At 34.3% G+C, this 22,403-nt stretch overlaps 1 protein-coding gene and 1 long non-coding RNA gene across 4 annotated transcripts in view; one reads left to right on the top strand and one right to left on the bottom strand.

Annotated features, from left to right (window-relative positions):
- The window catches only part of LOC135831773 (uncharacterized), a 334,614-nt gene that overhangs the window by 187,035 nt on the left and 125,176 nt on the right, over window positions 1-22,403 (bottom strand). The gene's annotated exons all lie outside the window — the stretch shown is intronic.
- The window catches only part of LOC135831770 (nephrin-like), a 67,920-nt gene that overhangs the window by 34,842 nt on the left and 10,675 nt on the right, over window positions 1-22,403 (top strand). For 2 of the 3 annotated variants that reach the window (XM_065344517.1, XM_065344516.1), the window contains exons 2-3: window positions 9,702-9,836; window positions 17,127-17,309. In XM_065344517.1, coding sequence (XP_065200589.1) covers window positions 9,702-9,836; window positions 17,127-17,309 — 318 coding nt within the window. Of the gene's footprint in view, window positions 1-5,865; window positions 6,926-9,701; window positions 9,837-17,126; window positions 17,310-22,403 lie in introns of all 3 variants that reach the window. The other variant, XM_065344518.1, reaches the window with a different exon arrangement.

The raw sequence follows: 22,403 nt of genomic DNA, 5'->3' as shown, positions 1-22,403 counted from the left end.
GGTTGAAAAAAATTGTTCAGAGTGCTGAAAGTCGTTGAAAGTGGTGTAAAAATCAGGGATGGAAGAGCCGGGAGCGAGCCGGAGCCAGAGTCTGAAAGAGCCGGATTTTTTGAGGAGCTAGAGCCAGAGCCAAGAGCCAAGTAAATGAAAGTGCAGAAAAATATCAAGAGCTCTCTTGCAAAAGAGCTCCTTATTTTACTCAAGAGAGCCATCAACATAAGGAGTCTTTAACCTGGAAAGAGCCAGAGCCGAGTGGGAGCCCACAAAATTTTTCAGGCTCTTTGGCTCCCTAAAAGTAGAAAAAAAAGTGGAAAAATGCGCACAATTTTATTGAAAATTCAACTTTCAACTCACATTTGTGAAGAAAATGAATAATTTCTACGTTTGTTATCTCATTGAGAAATAAAATGAAAATAAATGCAGTATATTTTCATTTTTTTCATCATTTTTCACGAATTTTAAGTTCTAATTTAAAGAGCCAAGAGCCAGAGCAGGAGCTGCAGTGGGAGCCAAGAAATTGGAAGAGGGAGCTGAGAGTCAAAGAGCGGAGTTGGAAAGAATTGAGGAGCGAGCAAGGAGCCAAAGAGCACATGTAAAGAAAAAGAGTGAAGAGCCAAGAGCGAGCCAGAGCTAAAACTTAATGGGGAGCTGAGCCAGAGCCAAGAGCGGGAGCCCTGAATTCAAGGCTCTTCCATCCCTGGTAAAAATGAATGAAATGATTCTACAATGGCGTTTCAAACCCCAAGTTCTTAAGGAAAGGTACTTGGGGGCAAGCCTCTTCTGAGAGTGAGTGAAGGGGGGTTTGGGGGCGCAGCCCCCAAAAGCGAGTTCCGAGGGCGAAGCCCGAGGAACGAGTATGGGGGTTGGGCCGCGAAGCGGCCAGGGGGCATAGCCCCCTAGTAAGTATATATAGCCGCATACAGGCAAACTCGTAACGTTTTGTATAAACAGCAATCTCAAGACCCCTCTATAACTTCGTTGCTGTGCATGCGCTCGACGCGTCACCCCGTAGGCCTGATAGTACTCGATGTTAGGCCGCGTTATATTCGTGAACTTGATTTTTTGGTGACCTGTGGAAAGTGTCTCATTGCCGAAACATCTATTTTTCAAGAAAGCTTTTTTTTTAAGTCTCATACGTCTCTGTTTTTCGCAAATACCTTTTTAACAAAGCATCCTACAAAAAAATAACCAGCTCTGAGCAGAAAGGAAATTTTATTCTCTACAATTTCCTTCATGGGCATTTTTTTCCTAGGATGCATACTTTTCCCATAAAATTGATGTTTAGGTTGAAAAACACGAAAATTCGGACCTGTATAATCAACTCTAAATTAAAATTGAGCAGTCAAAAATTCATTTTAGACGATTTTTGACCACGCCATGTGAAAGAGGAGATCTTCAACCACCAAAATCATCAAAAAGAACGTAAAAAACATAAAAAATGATTCTTGGCAATAAACACCTTTTCCTCATATCTTCATACTTATTAATTAGGCTATGTACTCATTTGAAAATTGAGTCAAAAGTGAAATTGTATAAACAGCAATCTCACGTCCCTGCTCAAACTTTGCCAGTAGACTCCCCACACCTTGTAGATTCATATAGCACCTCATAGCAAAGTCACGTCCTAAAAAGGTTACGAGTTTGCCAAAACGTTATGAGTTTGCTGGTTAATCAAGAAAAAGGTTACGAGATTGCCCCCTAGAATATGTATGCTGATATTCACATATGTACATATAAGGTGTTGTCTGCAAAAGTGTATAAGTGTATCGTGTGCAGAACGTTCTCGTTTTAAACATTATTTTTGCAATTTTGCGTAAAAATGTGAAATTGAAAAAGGAAACGCAATGCATGTTTTCAAAATAAAGACAAAATATTCAACTGGAAATAAGTTGTAATATTTTCACGTTCAAGTATTCGGTCTTTGAACTGAAAAAGTTTCAAGTTGCTAAATTAATATTCATGCTCGTAAGTGGTACCTTAACTGCATGCATCTTACGTATACATAGCATAGAAGCGTTCTTTTTTCATTTTCTACGAATTTTGCTCAAAAATGTTGACTACCTATCTGTTTTAAATAGAGGAATGTGACGATATTCTTTCTCGACTCTGGGTATTTTTATTTCGTCGTGACAGTCATCATCTCTTTTAAAAATTCGTTTGATATTTTGTATCGTACGAGTATGTGTTACATGTCAGCAATTATATGTACCTACTCGACTGATTCGAATACCTACCTATCGAATGATAATAATTGTTCTCTGAGTAGGTTCGGTATACATAGTTACGCGTACGCGTCTGTATATTGGTTGTTTAGATACACATTCAAGTGAAGGCGACTAGTAGGTAGGTGCTTCCACAAAGACAGTATAATTGGAGAAAAGACGTCTGGCAATTATATTGCTGCTGAAGATTATCGCGAAAGAAAATTATAACTTTAAAGTTTAAAATGATTTTGTTTGCTACAAAAGTTGGCGAAGTCATCCAAGTTGATAATTTATATTACCTAGGAACAATTCGTTGCGTCTTACATTCTGGGTATACCTCTGTGCGCCGCTATATGCTTCACATTCAAAGCAACTTTAATTAATAAACTTTTAGTCGTTTGTTGGTAAGTGAATTTCGAATAAACGATTGATGTGAGTTGAAATTCAAAATGAATGCTTAATTTTCAAACAATAACAGTATTATAGTTGTTCTTCTAAATTTTATGCCGAATTTATAATCAATTATATTTGTTATCGAGTTTTTTTTTCTTCATAATTCTATATATTTATACTTACTCATTCAACTTCGATTTTAATTAAAATTTTTCGCTAGCGCATTTGTATGATAATAGGTTACTCGTCGAAGCGTAATTTTATAGATTTTTCAACTTGCACACGTTTTATATTTCATTTTATTTACTTCAATTACCCACGCGGTCAAAGTTTTACAAATTTTGAAATATTCAAAAAGTACTTTTTGCCAGCAGGTATATATAAGAATAAATTAAAAATAAAATTTAAATAAAAATTTATTTCGCTTTGGTATTTAAATGTAGTACGCTCAAAAGCTTGTCTTCGGTTTTCATGAATACAACACAAAGGCAACGTTCTTGTTATACAGTCAATTTATTTGAATATTCCTTAAATGTATTTGATGATTTAAATTTTATATTTAGCCTCTTACCTGATGGCTTATGAGTATTTCGGTGTCTTCGAATCACTTTGTGGAAAATTTCACTTATGCATGATGTTTTCGTCTTAGTGAAATTTTATCGGTTTAATTAACAAAATCATTTGCGTACAAATACACTGAATAGATATGGCTAATGGGTAATCGAGTATGTCGACAGTGTTTTTTTTTTTTTTTTTTTTGATCCTACGAAATTTAAACACGGTTGTGGTTTTTTACTGGAATTTTCAAATAGTTATGTACCTATATTTTCGAAATGAACATTAAAAACTTTCAATTGAAATACTTGCAACATATCGAGCACAGGTGTTTTCACGTTGTAATTATTTTGTTTATCACATTTCTTACATTTTTTTTTTTTTTTAATTGACTGATTTTATTCATCTACCTAATGTGGAAAGTACGAATGGATTAAATCTTCAAAGACTTTAAGATCGGACTGTGTCTGTTGTATGTAGTATCTACAATTAAACAAAGCTTTTTTTTCTTTCTCAAACGCATGCATACTTGAAAGTTGAATGTAATGTAACGGAAAAATCCAATTTGATAGAAAGCTTTTGTTAATAAAAGCGAACGGCTAAGTTGCGATGTGTAATACGATTATTTGAAAATTACTCCATACCGTTTTCAGCGATTTTTCGATATGTAAATGACTGCTTGTTGATCATTCAACTCTGTTGAAAAATCACAACTCGATAAGAATTAATTTGTCCAGAGGAAAAGAGAACGTTCATTTTGAGATTTGTTTCCACAATAGAGGGATATTTTCAATTTTCTTTCAATTTCATCGTCAGTACATATTACATAAGTAGGTACTGTGCTTTCTTAAAACCACAAAGTTTCTGATAAAAAGGTTAGGTACCTACTTTCTACAAACGTGAAATGCCCTTGTAAAAAACGTATTGTCCAGCTGTTTCAATAACTAAATTTCTATCTCTTTTGCACAAGTAATGCCTGCAACTTAGCAATAGGCAACTTATTTGGAGTATTGCGTAACTTGACTGCTCATGTGCTCCAACCACTCATGAGTTCTTGACACTGGACGTAGAACTGAAGTAAGGTGAACTAGAGAAGTTGAAGCGCTAGATATCAATTGGATGTAGGTATTGTAGGTACTTTTGACTGAACTTCATTTATCTTCGATAATAACCTTTAAGAGCTGATATGTTGTAGCTTTACCTTGATATCAAAATTGAGGGGGTCTCTTTGATTGTTTGTTTTGTGTTTTGAAAAAAGGATGGTTTGCTATGTAAAATACAAATAAACAGATAGGATCCATATTCAGTCAACTTTTCGCGCTTATATAGTTTCCCCTCTTTTTTTGCATAAATATTTCATGTCTCCGGATGTGTTCCGAATTTAGGTTGTACTCGTAATTTTTATGTTGGGTATTTTACATTACGATAAAAATGCAAAACATCCAGCAGCGTAATTTTGCATATAAAGCCGCTATTATTACGCGAACTTTGTGGTATTAGCGTCTATATAAATATCGATAATTTTATATGTTAACTCAATTACTTTTTGGATGTAGTAGTTTGGCTACAAAAGTTTAAGCTTTTCCGTGTCTGTTGTTAAAAAAAGGAACAAAAGAGTATAAAATATGGGTGATAAATTTTTATCATTTGAAATACTCGAGTGTGAATTAATAGCCGTATCTCGTGGTCAATGTTATTTACATATTCGCCCGTTTGTTTGGAATTAGAAATTGAATTATGGCGCAGTATCCGAGTGAGATATTTTTTTCATAATTGGTCTCTTTGTTTCTTTGTGGTACAGATTAGGAGTACATACATTTACTTAAGGTACCTGGTACAATTAATGTTGCCTTGAAAATCATCAACGATTACAGCTTTATAGATAGGTATCAATTTCTGGAAAAACTTATGGATCGTGCAAAATAAAATGAAAATAAACAGAATTATGAAGCGTAAGATTAGGCCTAATTATTAATTGAATAGACTTCGATGTTGGGATAATTTGAGCACGAGTTGAAAACTTCAATTCAACCATTAGGTATTCTGTTTTATAAAAATGAAAAATTCGACAGGGGTGTTGAGAAGCAAATACTCGTTAACTTTGGGTACCTACCATAACTGTTCCTCTGCGGGATTCACAATGACAAGCTCATAAATGAGATGCTACTACGCACCATAGAACACAATTGTACTTTATTTTACTTCAATATAAAAAGTTGTGCGCACAATGTCTGAGTGCCCAACAAAGATGTATACAATCTTTAAATTTATTGTTAGACGCAAATTTTTTTGAAGATACTTGTATTATCTATACCTACTTAAACTCATCTCCAAATGTGATGAATGTACATATGTATATTTGTATTTTTTTACCTTATCTACGAGGCAATTCCAATAAATAATCAGCTCCTTTCTGAGTGTAAAAAATTTATTACACAAATTATCACGAAAATTATACAAAAAGGAAATGAAAACACCGTAGATTTCGAATTTTCAAACCGTTTTTGTTCATCTTGATAAATAAATTTTTTTACATTCGAAAAGGACGTTATTGTTGGAACGGTCTCGTATTTTCAATTTTCGTCAATGTGAAGTGGGATGAAAACCACAATTTTGTGTACAACCTTCTTACCTACTTAGTTATGCCTATCAATCACCTTCCTAATACTACAATAATAATGAATCCATTTTTGTGTGAAAATTCTCATTTCAGGTATTCAGTCAAATTAAACTTCGTAAAAACCTGAGCAGATCGATTCTGAACCCTGTAAGCAATGGCAAACGTCGCTGGAATTCCAGATCAAGATACAGCAGGAACGATGTTCATTTTATACAGTGTGTCCACATTAGAAGATATAGCTGCCCACACAGTAGCTCTGCAGATATGGCTACATTACATCGGTAACGAAGAATATAAAATAAAAGGGCTGGCAAAGTATCATACGAGTAGATTTTCCGAAGCTTTTAATCTGGATTTCAACTACGGTGATAGATCTCTTGAACTGGTAGAATCGTTGAAAACACCTCGGCCTATTACAGATATATTGAAGGAATCCTTGAAGAACATTATTACGGGCATGGAAATATGGTTCCGTCGTATCACTAGCGAGATTTTTAATCATGAGTTACACAATTGTATCCCCAATACTTTCGATGCGAATCACCTCGTTTGGTACCAAAGTGGTGAAATTAACTTCGAAAGAAGCGCTTCCAAGATGATAATCGAAGGAAAATTGACAAGTTATCAACGTTTCATTATTATGTGCGCATACAGTATGGCTGATGAAATAGAAAGGTTTCCTATGTCTTCGCTTGGAAGGATTTTCATTGAGATCGCTTTTGATCGCTATGAATTGATGTATTGGATTTCTTACCGTCGAAACGAGATGCATGATTTGGTGCATTATATGGTGCGAAAATTCTCCTATATGCTTCACCGTGAAGAATATACTTCGATCGATGTCATTATGGCCACTTTGTGTACCAATGAAATTCAAGCTTCGCCCCATGCCTTAGAGTATTTTTGGAACCGTTTGAATAAAGATGAACAAGTACATGTTGCTGCTAGAATCTTACCTAAATCGCCGGAATATCAGAAAATCATCCTTACGAACATGTCACCGTTTCAACAACGTCAGCTGGTTACTCTAATTCCCAGCGAATTGATGATAAATTTTTTTTTGAGCATGAATATGCCGGAGAATGCATTTACAGTCTGGACATTGGCAAAAGATCAAATTACCGAGCAAGGATTTGCAGAATTTCTTAAGAAGGTATTCAAATATACGGTGTATTCTGAAGAATACATGATAATTTTTATCAACATTTGGGATACAGCTTCGGATCGTCTGAAAAGATACGTTGCCGAAACGGAAGTCAAATCTATATTCAAATCTTACGCCTGTTTTTACTACGAGCATTCGCGCAGCGGTTCTAAATTTTTTATTAAATTCTTGTCTTTGGTGAATGAACGTACCAGAAAACAAATGATTTTCCACGAATATATAAACATTTTGGTCGATAGCTACGACAATTTTGATGTCGTGAAAGATATTTTCAACATTTGCTTACCCGCCGAAGCTGATCAGTTGAGCTTCAAGGACTGGGTTATGAAGTCCACCATGATGAGAGATTACGGCTTGCATCGAATAGAAATTATGGAATTCGATCGTTTATCCAGCCGAATGGAATTTTACTCCTTGAATACTACGGTTATGTACGAATACTTGATAAAATTAGTAGAATCTGGGCAGATCGACGCAGGCCTTTTCATGTGCTGTCGTGAAAAGTGGAATAAATTGAGTAATTTCATTGACACAATTTTCCCAAACGATTTGTCAAGCGCTTCGAAGGTGAAGAAAAATCTATTTTCGTATTTTTTCGAGGAGATTTATCGTCTTAGCTACTACAGGTATTATGAACTATGGTTTCAAGTGGCAGGAGAAGTTTTTTCTCCTGCAGAAATGCGTGTTTTTGCTGAAAAAATTATGACGCTTAAGCTTAGAACTTCACCTGGCTTGCGATCTTATCTTAATTTTTTGATGAATTAGAACACGTTTGTAAAGTTTTAATCCAAGCAATTGAATTCATAGTTACTATTTAAGAGTCATACCTATGTGCTTGATTTGATGAAAACCTAACCGGTAGGCATCATGTCTTTATATCTGTGTTGAATTTTTACATTATCAAAGGCCTACTTTTTTAATGTTAGGTACCTACGTACATATGTTGAATGTATACCTACGTTACAGCTATATTAATTTTTGTTTCTTAATATTTTATATTTCGTTTTAGTACATATAGGCCAATTTTGAATAAATGAGGTATTGTTGTTCAATCTCTCTATGGGATTCGGTTCAGGATGCGATTGTTTCTAGAAATTTATAACAATGTGTAAACTTTGAAATACGAGCAAAAAGTAGAGTGAAATTTTTTTAAGTGTTTTTTCTTTTCTTTTGCGAAATGAAAACAAGGAGGGTTCTACTGAAAATTATGGTTCGATAATATCAGATTCAGCGAGAAAAAACATTCTCATATCTAAATCCTTACGATCGAATAATTTTCCATAATTTTTAAATTACATAATTTTTTGTCTCTTATCTGAAGCGAATGATCTTGTTTCATAAAATTGTTGGGTTCACATTCGAACCCGTGTAAAACAAAAATCCCGCTACGTTAGTTTCTTCCCCCTTCCCCACTGCTGCCCTAAAATGCCCTGTATAGAAAAATGATTGGGCTCGCGTGCAATTTTTGCTGGCTCATGTTCGACTCGAGTACAGAAAAAGAATGTGCTATGTGCATATTAGAACTGCTGTACAAAATGCTGCGAGAACCTTAGAATTTCATTAAAATTAAACGCAGGTATCATTCGCTTATGCAACCATCCATATATAAGTATACCTATAGTTGCCTTATTGAATTTTCACGGTACTTATACCAACCCATCTGTGTTAGATCTGTGTGTGGATATCAATTTATAGAATCAGCTTGTAATTAAGTGACGATTAAAAAGCGAAAGTTATTAGGGGTATACCATGTTGCGTCTATGCTGCTCGCATGTCGAAATTCTGAAGCCATAAATACCTGCAGCTATGTACGATAAAATTACAATGTACCTACCTAATGGAAAATTGTTCAGGAAAAGCGTAGGTGCGAGTACGTATGTCGTATACCTACTACGTAGTAGGTACTAGGTACTATAATATGTATTATAAAATATGATTCTAATTAAGGATATACCACGACGCAGAAAGAAGGGTGTACATCTGCACAGTGTAGGTACACGTTGGCGCAAAATATTTGTGATACTATTTGTAACAACTTTCGTTAAGAAAGTTACATGAAAGCTTGGCTTTTAAATTGAGTTTAACAAACTTAAACGTCACCTACTTGATGAAGTTTTGTTTGTGAAAATTAAGGATAACAAAGTTTGAAACTGGTAAAACAGCCGTCACGCGGGTATCATTTCCAGGTACTCGAAAATTTTGCTCGCCTTTCCTATTCGATGCTGTCTCATTTCATCTTATATTTCCGTCGCGTCGGACATCTCTGTTTCCATAATGGCGAAGGGGAAAACTCTATAATGAAAAAGTAATTGACTGAAATGAGCTTTTCTTGATGATGGTAACGACTGTTTCGTTGTGTATTATTTTTCCCGCTTTTTCGCCTTCGTCTTATTGCGCTATTTTATCGTAACTTATATACCATTTTTTCTTGTCTTAACTTGATCTTCGCTGAAATAATTGCAATTACCTTTAAACGATTTAGACGGGATTAATATAAGTCGAGGGAAGTTGCAGTAAATGTTCGAATAATGGTCAAGAAAATTAAAGACTAGATAATTTCGTTACGTTTTAATTGAAGCTCGAAGCGAACTATTGTGTTTGCTATTGTAGCTACGTGATTCGGAAACATTGCGGTGTAAATTTTGAACGGCGCGGAGCAGGCGACTCGCTTGTTTGCGGTCATTTACCGAGTTTTTAGACTTGGCCTTTGTTTTTCTTTTCGTAAAATGTTACTACTTACTTATCGACTGTTTTGTAATTGCAGGTGATTTTCGTCCGCAAACGTTTCGAGTTAAACCGAAAGATATACAAACCAAGGTGGGCGATGAAATCGTGTTGCCTTGCGAAGTAGATAACCGTGCTGGCGAAGTACAATGGACCAAAGACGGAATGGCATTAGGTAAGTACATACAAACTGTAAAGTAGACAGAGTAGACTCGCCGTATGATAATCTAATGAATTGTTTGATTGGTGATTGAAAACGAATCGCACGAAAGCATCGAATACCATTAACAAGTAGAGTAGGTAGAGGTACTACCTAACTACAGGAAACTTCTACAGGGTGCGCAAAAATATCGAGTCTACCGAAAAAAAAGTTTTTTATTAAAAATAAGTATACCTACGTTGGCAAAGTGAAATAGACGCATTTATGATTGGTAAAATGTTATCATCTCGGTGCAACAACCAATCATGTGCTAACAATCCTATCATTATTATCATTCATCTTCACTGTGACCAGCCGAAACGTTTGCAAAAAGTACTTTTTTTGGGGGTACACGATATATTTCTGCGCACCCTGTATGCCTGTTTATATCGAAGGGTGTTTGCTGCAACCTAAACAGTGTGAAGTGTGGTGAGTCTATGTGATGTGTTGTAAAAGTTCGGAAATACATTGCCACCTACTTTGGAGATTATGAAACGTTGGCATTTGACTAAGTAATGTACCCAACTTGAACAAATTGTGGAGAAATCAAATTATCCTATTCGAGAGTTTGTGTGTGTGTTTTTTAAAAAAATTTATCGCAAATTTCGTTTGTATAGTCATTTTCTACGGCATTTTGAATTGTAACCTTCATAATAAAGACTATAAAAAATGTGGCACATTTAGTGGAATACCTTTCTTTATGCTTCACATTTGGCTGGAAAATATCTGGGGAGAAGTTTGGGTTTTATCGAGAAATACACGAATAAAAACGCGTAAGTAGGTACCTTACCTACTATCATTTTGTGGTCGGATATATTCGTGTAAGCTGAGAAATTTCAATGTTTGATTTGATCGGTTCAGGTTTTATCCGCGCGGGAACAATCAGAAATGATGATGTTGAAACTATAGAATGTAACGATGACACTTCATCTGCGAAATTTATGTATTTGGTTTTCGCATCGAAAACAATTCGTCAATATGGTTTCATGGAGTGAGATGAAAAATTTTTTAAAGGACAAAAAAGGTCCATGTATTGAGCGTCGAGTTTTAATGGCCTTGATATACCTATATTAGGTATGTATTTTTCTCTAGATCCTGAAAATTGACGTGAAGGTGAGGAATAGGTAGGTACTAGTACCTACGTGAAAAAATGTTTGCAAATGATCATTTTCGTATTAGCTCACTAACAATGGGATATTTTAAGCCTCATTTTCATAGATGATAAGGTGGCTAGGGGCTCTAAAATTCTTTTTTGCCACTGCGAATACGTATATGGGTTGTGATACTTGGCAAAAGTTTGAAAAAATTGGCATGAATTGATTCGTCTTCCCAAATATGGATGTAAAAACTTCATCAAATTAAAATACTTACCCACTTATAGTACCTACATATTTTTATTTTTGGTCAAATTAAAAAAAATATATTTTGGCCAGAATAAAACAAAGGGGGAAAAAGTTACTAAATTTATGTTGGTGACCTATCAATAATCTTGCTTCAAAAGATAGAAAGTTGACCATTTTTCATTCCTTAGTACATACTTGGTACGTAATTAATTTTTTTAATCGTCTTTTTCATGATTTTAGAACTATCTGCTTACCCATTAAAATATTCGTTGTGCTTCTGGTTGTACCTATAATAGCTATTTGTTATGATTAACATTTTATTGATATTGAAGTTGAGGTAATTTGTATCAAGTGAAATAGTTGTTTCATCGTAATTGTATGTAATATATAGGTATAGGTAGTTGATTTTTTCATTTTCTAGTGATATGAACACAAAATTTTTACAAAATATTGTCTTCTTCGCGTATCTTGGGTGAAAATTATTAATGCAAAAATCTCACCCGTTATGAGAATTTCGAAGCAGTTACATCTTATCCTGCTGCAGTTAGCTACGTTGAAGGGTAAAAACCACCTGTTTGTTTTCTACTTTTACTGTTCAGCATGCCTATCTAAACATGAAAAAGGTGCAAATAGAGACTTAGTTGCACCTATATTCCAAATTGACGTAGTATTTTTTCAAACTTATTACTGGCGTTAAATCTTTGTAGGTAACTACTGTAATTTAAGTTCACAAGATTTTTCTCAACTTATTTTTTCGAAATTTTTGGACTGAACTTTCGTCGAAGGAATGAACTTATTAAATTATTCTTGTGAGTAAAATGTGAGAATAGTTTTCTGAGAAAAGTGGTGTAGGTAGCTAGGTACCTAAAAAAAATTACTGATGCGAGTACCTACATAAAAATGATGAAAAGGTTCAAGTTCGTTGATAATACTGATACCTAGTAATTTTTCTCCTTACGCCTCAAAAATTACACAAATTGATTTCAAAAACTGTCAGTTTTCTCATTGCACGTTTTTCAGTCCAATTTAGTAAGTATTTATTACAAGCGCAAAAGTTTTAAAAATCTGTAAAAAATTTAAATTTTGAACACAATTTTCATTTTTTTAAAACAGTTCTTTTCCTTTGAATTATTCGAAAGTAGCGTCTACATAATTGCTGCTGCATATATGTTTTTGTTCAAATTTTTTCCAGCAATTGTTGAACATCGAAAATTTATTTTCGCATAATATGGGTTCACAAGTAGCATACACCTTGGAATTTATCCGGTCCTTTTTTTATCGCTCACTTACTTCAAATTGAAAATGTTGGGAAAAATTTTTCTCTCTAGTCATCAATACCTAAGGTGAAAAAATTCTGAAACTAGTGACTGGAACTGGATGCTGTTCACTTTTGACTTCGTTAAGTAAACATTGGATTGGAATTTAATGAGTGTTCAACCTAACGCATAGAGTTGTTAGTGTATGAAATGTAAAGGTATATGCCAGCGCCATTGTCGACGAATTAGATAATTCAAAAGCGTTCTGTACTATGACATCATTGTGAGTGGTATAAAATAAACATAACTCGACGAATACACTTGCAAATGACAGATTTTGAGGGAAAGCTACTTGTAAGTTGGTTACATAAGTATGAAGAAGAACGTAAGAACTTTTCCGCTGAGAGTGCCGCAGACGGATGGGAGCGTTCGTTGTAAAACGTTTAGAAAAGTGCTGAAACGTGATAAACTCGAATTTTTTACAACAATTTGCTTTTTATTAACTTTTTTTATTTCCCTTTCTTCCCTCTTTTTCTTTTAGCCTTTACAAAAAGCCGGATATTTTTTTGTGCTCGTTCCAGTATTTCAGTAATTCAACTACATACACACACGTTCAAAATACACATGTATTGTACATATAAGGGTATACCAAAGACTGAAAAAAATTAATACTGTGTGTGTTGATTGTTGTTTTCTCTCTGCTTTTTTTTTGCGCTGTTCAATATTCGAACATGCGTTCGTTGGTGAAAAAACTGTCAACTTTATATTTTCGCGTGTCGAATGTTCAACCATCGGAAAAATACGCGTTTTGCAGTTTTTTGTTATGGATAGGTGAGGTTACTATAGGTAGGTATTGGTAGCTAGATTTGAAAAAATGAAATTCTGCCAGTTCTTCCCCCCAAGTAAATCGAGTTAGGTATGCCTTTTACTTTTAAAATATCATTCTCTCCGAATTGACTGTGTCACAGAATCGACCTTCCAGTGTTTTTTCTCCGTATAATTACAAAAGAGATTAATTAATTTGATTTATTTTTCTCATTTTATCTACTTCTCGTATTGGGTGATGGATAACTTGGAGCCGCCAAGTCAATTATCTACTTTTGAAAATATTTTCTCGGCATATAAACATAACGAAATTAATTGATTTTTATTATTTCTTCTCGATATCATTTTTCAATTATTATTCAAGAATTCGAATAAATGGAAAGTATTTTGATTTCAAGCTGCGCTGCTATGGTTGAAATTTCCAAAATAAAGATGTCCTTAAATGATAACGATTGTCTATGAAAAATACCTAAACATAACGATGACAGATACAAGTACGCGAATACTCACATGTTTCGTTGGGGACGTGTTTTTTTTTTTTTCAAGGCGTTTTGGAATACGTGACAATCGATTTTCACCATCAGTGAAAAGATTGAAGAGTAAAATTCGCTGACTACAGATTATATTTACTTTCTTTGCGAAGTTGAGAAGGGCTGGCTGATTCGTTGTCGTATTTTGTTACGCCGCTGTTATCAATTCGAAATTTTTAGTACCTATATCCTATTCCTTCAACCTATTCGCTAGAGTGAAAAAAGTAGTTTCATCTGCATCCCCGAGGAATGTGATGGTCTAGATTCGTGAAGAGAGGAAAGAGAAAGAGGGGAAAATAAAGTATCATCGAGTTCATTTGAAATTCGATTGATTGGATTTATAAATTTAGAAAATTCGTAGTCGGTTGTATTTTTTAAAGATATAGGTAGGTAAGTTCACATCATTCGATGGCATATTTTAGCATTGAAATGTACAAGTAACATTAGCAAACCATTAGAGGAAAAACAAGCGTTGCCGGGTAGCGCGCTGGCGAAAATAATGCTCGACTTTTCATATTTTTTTAATTTTCTCGTCAAAAAAGCTGACTACTGAAAATTTTTACAGCATTTATTTACACTTGTTTCGTTATACCGAAACCTTATAATTGAAATTCAGTTCATTATTTTCTTCTAACGAGTATTCTTTATTTAAAATTCTTTATACACGGACAAGGTTTTTCGCGATGTTACGCTTTTCGTTGGATATTTTTTATTTCTTTATTTTCATTTTTTACAATACTATAGGTATATGTTTTGCATTGTTTAAAGCCGTATTTCTTCAAAATTCCATGTATTTTTTAAGGTTCTTTTTATAGCCTCGGTTGTAAAAAATGTTGACGTTGCGCGCTGGTACACGAATAAAATTATTCTTCTATTTTAGTACAGAATAAAACAATAAGAGAACAGATCTGCTCGTTCTTGGTTCTTTGGGATTCTTAAAAAATTCATCAACTGTTTAATAATTTGTATAATTGTCCACTTGAGTTGGAAAAAAGTTTCTGCGAGCTACGACAAAATGCCAAAATAAGAACTTTCAAATTCCTCTTCAACTATACGAGTAAATCATTCATTTCCGAAACATTTCTCTTTTATGTTTTGTTTTTGAAAAATTTTCAAGTAAAAAACTGTTGGTGTAACTGCGACATTTGAATATTGAAATTTCACGACCATGCGAGGTTTTCATCAAGAAATTCGCGGAAAACGATGAACTCGTATTCTGATTTCTACTATTGAGCTACTACCGTGCCTCGTATATACCTACTGTTTGCATTCAATTCATAAATTTTATTCATTCCAAAAATTCCTCATTTTTACGCGTTTTTCCAGTTGAAAAATTTGCATTTTGTTGTTAATTTGATTACCTTTTCCATTCAACTGAATCTTGAAGCGAGTAGGTACAAATACGTTCGTCTTCGTACGTAGGTATTGTTGAATCACTTCGCGAAAGCACTACGTAGGTATGTATATGGAGACCTTTGGCATTATTTTGATGAAGCTGTAAATGCCTGCTGTGCATATGGCACGTGCATTACAATCTACACTAGAAAAAAGAAACACGCGGAACAATGGAAAATTATCACAGAGCCGCGCCGTGTAAAACATGTATTAAAAAAGTTTCTTTCTGGTCTAAAAGACTACTAAAGAGGGAAAAAATCAAAGGAATTAACAGTCATTTTTACAAAACGTGACTTGATAAAGTTTTAAAAAACATGCATTTAGCAAAACTTTTAAATTTTGTAATTAAGAGCAAGTGAAAAAAGGGTGAAAAATCTTGGGATTTTTGTGATTACGTCCTGCGAGTGTATAGGTAGGTATACTGGGTACCTATCCATGCTGTTACGGAATTTGTTATACATTTTATAAAAGTTGTTTTACCCTCTCTTTCTGCAACATTTTTACGAAGTGCTTTGAAAGCTGAAAATTGCTCGAGAGTTTTAAAAATGCAAAAGGTATGTGAACTTTGTGGAAATAGGTACCTTATAAGAAAAAAGTTTATTTTGAAGAAATGAGAATGTTTAGTTTTGGTGAAGTTTTTTTTTTACACGGTGTAATAGAAGCATGATAGGTTTGCCTTGTTGTGCTGAGGATTTTTTTAAATTTCGCGGATTTTTACGTTCAAATAAGAGAACTGATATTGGCCCGCTGCCGTTTAACTCGCTAATTAAATATGCGCGAGTTTGTTGTTAATTATTAAATTAGAAAATTGGCGTTTTTTTCCTTCATCTCGTCAAGCTGTGAAATTAATATTAATATTTTTCTCTTCTCTGAAATACGAGTAGTTGCTAAATTAAAAAGAAACGAACTGTTACTAATTTGATGACTCGACGTTCAAGAAATGTAAATAACAGTGTGTGAGAAAGCTTAAAATAATATGAAAATAATAGTAGTCCAACTCTAGTCTTTTTCATTACTCACGTCAAAATGTTATATATGTAGTTGTGTTATCGCTGAGACTTGATTATTTTTAGGTAGGTAGGTAGCTAGGTACCTTACCTATCTTCATTTCTTGTCTTTAAAAATAACGATTAGATCTGTCTGTTCGAGACAATTTTTGCAATTACATTACGATTCGAATGTACCAATACTTACTTACCTATTTGAGATATGGAATCTCAAAATAATGGTAGTAGGTAATTTTAAAATGTAAGTTCGATAGGTTGTGCCATTGAACCTATGTCGTTGTAATTCAGGAAAAGCTCAAAATTCCAATGAAATAGCTAATTATAAATACATTTATAATTGATGATGGAAAAATTTGATACCTATAGGTACCTAGTACCTAGGTAGGTATATTTACTTATGTAGAAGAATGCGTTTGAATTTATTCTAATACTGCAGAGATTTTCAAGTATGTAGGTAGCGTGTTTTAAGCGAAGCTTTATTTTGACGTCAAACATGCAAGATATTGTCGCTTAGTGTTGAACCACTTAATTTACAGTTTGTTGAGGGTAAAGTAAATACGTAGTAATAAAATCACTTCGTTAATGTTTCGACTTTTGTCAAACAGCGTATTTTGCACCCCTTTGGTAGGTAACGAATACATTTTCATTACTTTCTAGAACAGGTGTGGTGTATGTTTGATCGTAGTAATAAGGAGGGGAAGCCAAACTGTTAGCCAAGAATTAATTGGGGTCTTGAATTTTCGTGAGATTTTCCGGCAGTAGTTAGTGATTATTACTCGTATTCTACGAGCGAAGGGCGATATTCAGTTACGCATTTAAATTTACAAAACCATTTTTACTTTCTAAGATTTTTTCAGGTTTTGCAAAATGAAAAATTCATCGTCATGTATGTTTTGTTTTTCTACAACAGGATATGAACGAGTGATTCCTGGTTATCCAACCTATAGCATGATTGGCACCGAAGGAGTTTATAATTTAAAAATTCAGAATGTATCTCTGAGAGATGATGCTGCTTTCGAATGCCAAGTTGGACCAACGTTATATCCAAATAAACAGCCAGGCTTGAGAGCACCAGTCAAAGTTGATGTGTCTTGTAAGTACAAAACTTTATCAATAATTAATAGTAAATTCTATAAGTCTGTGTCTGATTACTCATGAGTTAAGTACATATGTCTCTCATTAGCCTACTTTCCTCCAATGTCCAAACAACATGCAAAGGGAATTTTTGGAAGCTCGTTTATGATAAATTTTATACGGAGCATTTTAGGTACCTACCTATGTCTAGCCTTTCGCAATGAAATTATTCAATTTTCAAAAACCAAGCAGATCAATCGCCTGCGATTAGATATGTTTTTGTTAAGAAAAACGTTTTCATAGAAAATACCTGTGAACTTCAACACCTGTAACCTTGATGGTTGGTGCTGATTGGGACCTCCTCTGCATCTTTTGCTTGTAGTGAATTCAGCCATTTGGAAAACGAAAAAAAAATAATACCAACGTTGTACCACTACGAAGTTTTAAAAAAATTTCCCTTTTTGTGAAGTAGGTAGGTACCTATATAAATATAAGCCGTTAAAAAATGAAGAAAAAAAAAGAGAAAATAAGCATTGCCCGCCAGAAGCGGGGGTAAATTTTTTGATTAAATTGCGATTATTACGACCAAAGAAATAGGTACGCTTTTTCTTATTTTTAAACCGAATTTCGCCATTTTTTTTTCTGTAGACCACATTGGGAAAGATTCTTCTTCTTGCACCCGCGTCCAAATATGCGCGTGATAAACGCGAAAATACAGATGGTTACCCATTGTTATTACTTACTACTGTCTATCGACGCTTCTGGCATTTCAGCTTTCAGAATGAAAATGAGCTTTAATAAGTATCTGTAGTGCGCTGCTTCTACCTATTTCCATCATATTGTACATATTATTCCTCTCGTGTACGGCGTGGCATACCCCAACTTTTCCTCACGCTATAAAGTGCCAACCAAATAAGGTAGGAACAACCTTTTTTTTTTCTTTTTTGAAAAATGATCCGCTTGCCGATAAAATAATCCCTCACAATATTTTTCGCGTACGTTTGAATTTGAATTGTTTCATCGTACGTAGGTACCTATAAATGCATTTCACATACGTGTACCTCGCTTTAAATTGCGGTGTTTTATGTTTTCGAAGTGTTTTTTTTTTTTTTTTTTTTTTTAATTCCGCATGTCGTTTGTAATTGTGTCTTTATAGACGATGCTAAAGCGAAAAAAATGGATTTTAATCTTTATGATGACCCGAGTTGTAATTTTGGTACGAATAGGTAGGTATGCAATATACAAGATGTGTAGTGGTTACAACGACGGAGGTGGCGTTTAATTTTTCTGTAAAAGTATTATGGAGAGAGCGAAAATTTATAAGTGAGGTGAAATATGGCGGAACGTTGGTCGTAATACAGCCACTTGTTATCAAAGCAATTTTTACTAGTTTCAAAAAGTTCATTACGTTAGCAAAAAAATAACAATGTTGGTTGCACTTTTTATGGTTAAAGTTTTTTTATTTGGCGTGGTTTCGTTATGATATACTGGTTACGGTGAAGAAAGAAAAGCCACCACAAATAGAAGCAGCAATAGAGAATAAAACGGTATCCGCAACCGCGCGCAAAAAAAAACAAGTGTACCAAAAATTTCAAGCCAGGTAGTTAAACGCAGAACGCGGAAGATCAAAAAATATTGAATAGCGTTTTCTCGTCAGTTCTCACAAGATGGAAGCTCGACTCTCTTCTTCAGTTTAATAAAGTTTGTTTCGATATAATCTGAATGATAAATGTTCCTTGTTCGTTTAAAGCACTATTCTTCGGAATAAATTGCTTCTTTTACCTTTGTCGGACAGCTTTCAACTCTGGTTACCCCTTTTCGCCGAATCGAAAATATTTCTCAGCCTTTAGTTTAACTTCTCTTCTTTATTTTTGTTCAATAGATAAACCATACTTTTTAAAAACAGAAAAAGCAATTGAAATTCGAGTTTTTTTTTTCTGCTTAATGCGCACCTTTTGATAATTTACTTACCTGTTTCTATATATCTACTTCTTAGCCAAAGAATGTTATTGTTTTTTTAACGAAAAAAAAGAAGAAATTTCCATTTCCTTGCTTAGATGATTTAGTAATTTGTTCGACTTGGAATAAAAAACAGTGCTGTGTAAGCTTCTTTTGTTGTTGACGAATTTTCAGTTCATCTTCATCCTGACAGAAGTACCGAAGTCGAATCGTAGATCTTTCGGCAAAAAAATTGCGACGAATGACTGAGGTGAAATCCACAGCCTGTCAAACTCCGGTCGAGCTGAAGTTTTGACCCACTGAACGAGCATGTCTCCTACGGCCAGACCTAAACAACCAAAGTTTGAACATCTGAAGTTGATTTTTCTCAAATTTTTGAATGTGATAGAAACACCGCATTGTTGTATCAATTTTTATATAAGAAGAGTCATTCGTGAAATTCTAAAAATTATGTTGCATAATCACTCGAAACTTTCGCTAATGCTTATATGTGAGGGCGCATATTCTCCCCCCTATCGCCTCGATTCAATTGTATCCATATTCAAGTCGATGCAAATCCTGCAGCAAAACTACAATGCGAATCGAATATAGAATAGCCCTTTCTGGCCGAACTGTTTTTACAAAATGTTTTAATTCGTAATGAAATACATACTTAATAAGAAGAGTTGAGAGTCCAATTTCCATTTTCTTCACGCCAAATACAATTCAGATCCTCTGCAGTGAACACCTGAACAGTATTATAAGTATTTCTACATCACACTGTCTATAGATATGCGGTTTGAATGGAATATAGAGAGGGAGATTTTGAAATTTATTTAACTCGCGAAATTTCTGAGTGTACGAACTACACAAACGAAGACACAAATTGCACCAAAATCATAGGTTTTACGATATCGCGGACTGGTATAGGGAGCATTTTACCACGCCATGCCCACCAGCGACGGTTCACGTGTAAAGTTTGAATCATTGTACCGGAACTAGTGAAGGTAGACAAATTTAGCCAGTATGCGAAAAGCGAATAGTAAAATTTACATCCTTAATCATTGTTAAATTACCACCAAAATTTTGAAAGTTATTCAAGCGATTTATTAAAGCTTTTGAAACTCCACTCCTCCACCAATCTATAAAAGGCAAGTGTAACGAAACTTTTAATCCTGTACCTGAACTTAATCCATTTCAAAGAAATATTTGACGGGTTACCACATGTAACGGAATGTTATGTATATACATTCTTAATAGCTTTTTAGTAGAGAAATATATGGTGTGATTAAAGAGAATTGTTTCGTTTAAATCTGTCGGCGTATTTCTCCGTCGTTTCGATTACATTTTACGCTTTTAACGATGAATGTCTTTATCGTACATACATATATGTACCTATGAAGATTTGTAATTCTCGACAGTATTTTGTAGCATTCTTGATTCTAATCTGACGAAAATAAAAAAAAAATGCTCTGTCAATGCGAATGTAAAAGGACATGAGGGACTGAGGAAGGGGAGCGGAGCGAAAAAAATGAACCAGCGCGAAATACTTATAAGAACGCGTTTGAATATTAATTTTGTAAATAAGCCGAGCTTTCGGTATCATTTGATTATGCATTATTGATGCTTTATTGTTGGAACATTCGCCTTTACGATGCTTTTTTTCGTGCAGCGCCGTAAACAACGAATTCTTTTTTTATTTATCATTTTCAACAATAGAGCTGAATTTTCAAACCGAATCAAACATAAATTCAATCGGAAAAGAGAAAAATTATTCGAATTGAAATGAAATTGTGCGAATAACGAATGGATATATCAGCGCGTAGTTAAAAAGCGGAAATTTTTCTCGCTATCGTTCCACGTTGGTCGCTTGAAAACTGAAAAGGAAATTATACTTAGTTCAAAAATAAACTCGAAAAGAAACTTTCGCGCGCGATTTAAACCGAATTTTTTAACCCTTCGGTGTTGAACTGAAAACAAAGTTATTTTTTCCAAATCTTTCGTTTGTGTACGAACACGGGTTTTTGTGTTTATTGATTGCCGTCGTTTTGTTCACGTTATTAGGTGCCTATCTATCATTTAAGAACGAATATTATTGGTACCTACTACCTAGTAGCTACTACTTCCTTTGCAACTACGAGTATGTTAGTAGGTAAATGAAATAAGTACCTACCTGTGTTATTTGCGCCCTGTGCATTTGCTGTTGGTCTTATTTCTTCTTTATCGCCATAAAAATACATATTGGTTGAACCCATATATAGGTAAGTACAGTACACAGGTGATGACGTAGGCGAATTCATCCGTACAGCCGGAAAAGTTACTGAAATTCTGACACTCGAATGTGCATAAATAATATTTCAATACGTAGTTTATTGCTCGCAGAGCTCCTCATCCTTCCTACCCTACCATCTTCAATAAATATCGCTGAATATAGGTAGGTATAGCTCTGATGTGGTCTATTCAGTTTCCTTTTCACATTTTTCGCAGTTATATCGGATATAATGGAAATTACAAATACCTACCCGTGTACTGCGGTATATTTTTGAAGCTTGGCGAGTGCTCAACAAGATCAGGAAAGTATCTGTATTAGGCATGTATTTTTGTTGAGAGGAAAAATGTTTACCTGTGAGGTTTGGTTGACTTGTTTCCAAAAGTATGGCATATTAATCCCCTGCTCAAACAATTTGATGCTATGAATTATTTTTTCAATGTGTAAGAGTGCATAATTTATTTGAAGAATTGTTCATATTCAAGTACCTAGGTAAGTAACTGAGAATTTCTCGGGCACCGACCTTAGATTAGCTCAAAAAAATGTCAGTTGCCCAATAAGAAAATTGAGTATTCTACAATTCAGGTGGGTGAAAAAAATGAAATACGTGGTTTCGTGGTTATTAGGTACTCCAACAGACGTTGTTATAAAAACTATTTTTTTTGGAGTTGTAATTAACCGAAAGTCCCTCCCTCCCCTCTATTTGATGCAATTTTCGAACCATTTCGAATAATGTAGCAAAGTCCTATACAGAATTCTTTATTATGTATTTCGGCCGAGCTGCTAAGATTCTCCTATGAAGATCCCCAATAGGTACTCAATTGTCTCCGCGTTCCAATAAGAGAATGCGCGAATTATTGATGACTGAGTAACCGAGAATTTTCCTTGTGAGTACATACTTTTCTG

Source organism: Planococcus citri, chromosome 1 (assembly GCF_950023065.1).
Source record: "Planococcus citri chromosome 1, ihPlaCitr1.1, whole genome shotgun sequence".
Taxonomy (NCBI): domain Eukaryota; kingdom Metazoa; phylum Arthropoda; class Insecta; order Hemiptera; family Pseudococcidae; genus Planococcus; species Planococcus citri.
This window is presented reverse-complemented; position numbering and strand designations above follow the sequence as displayed.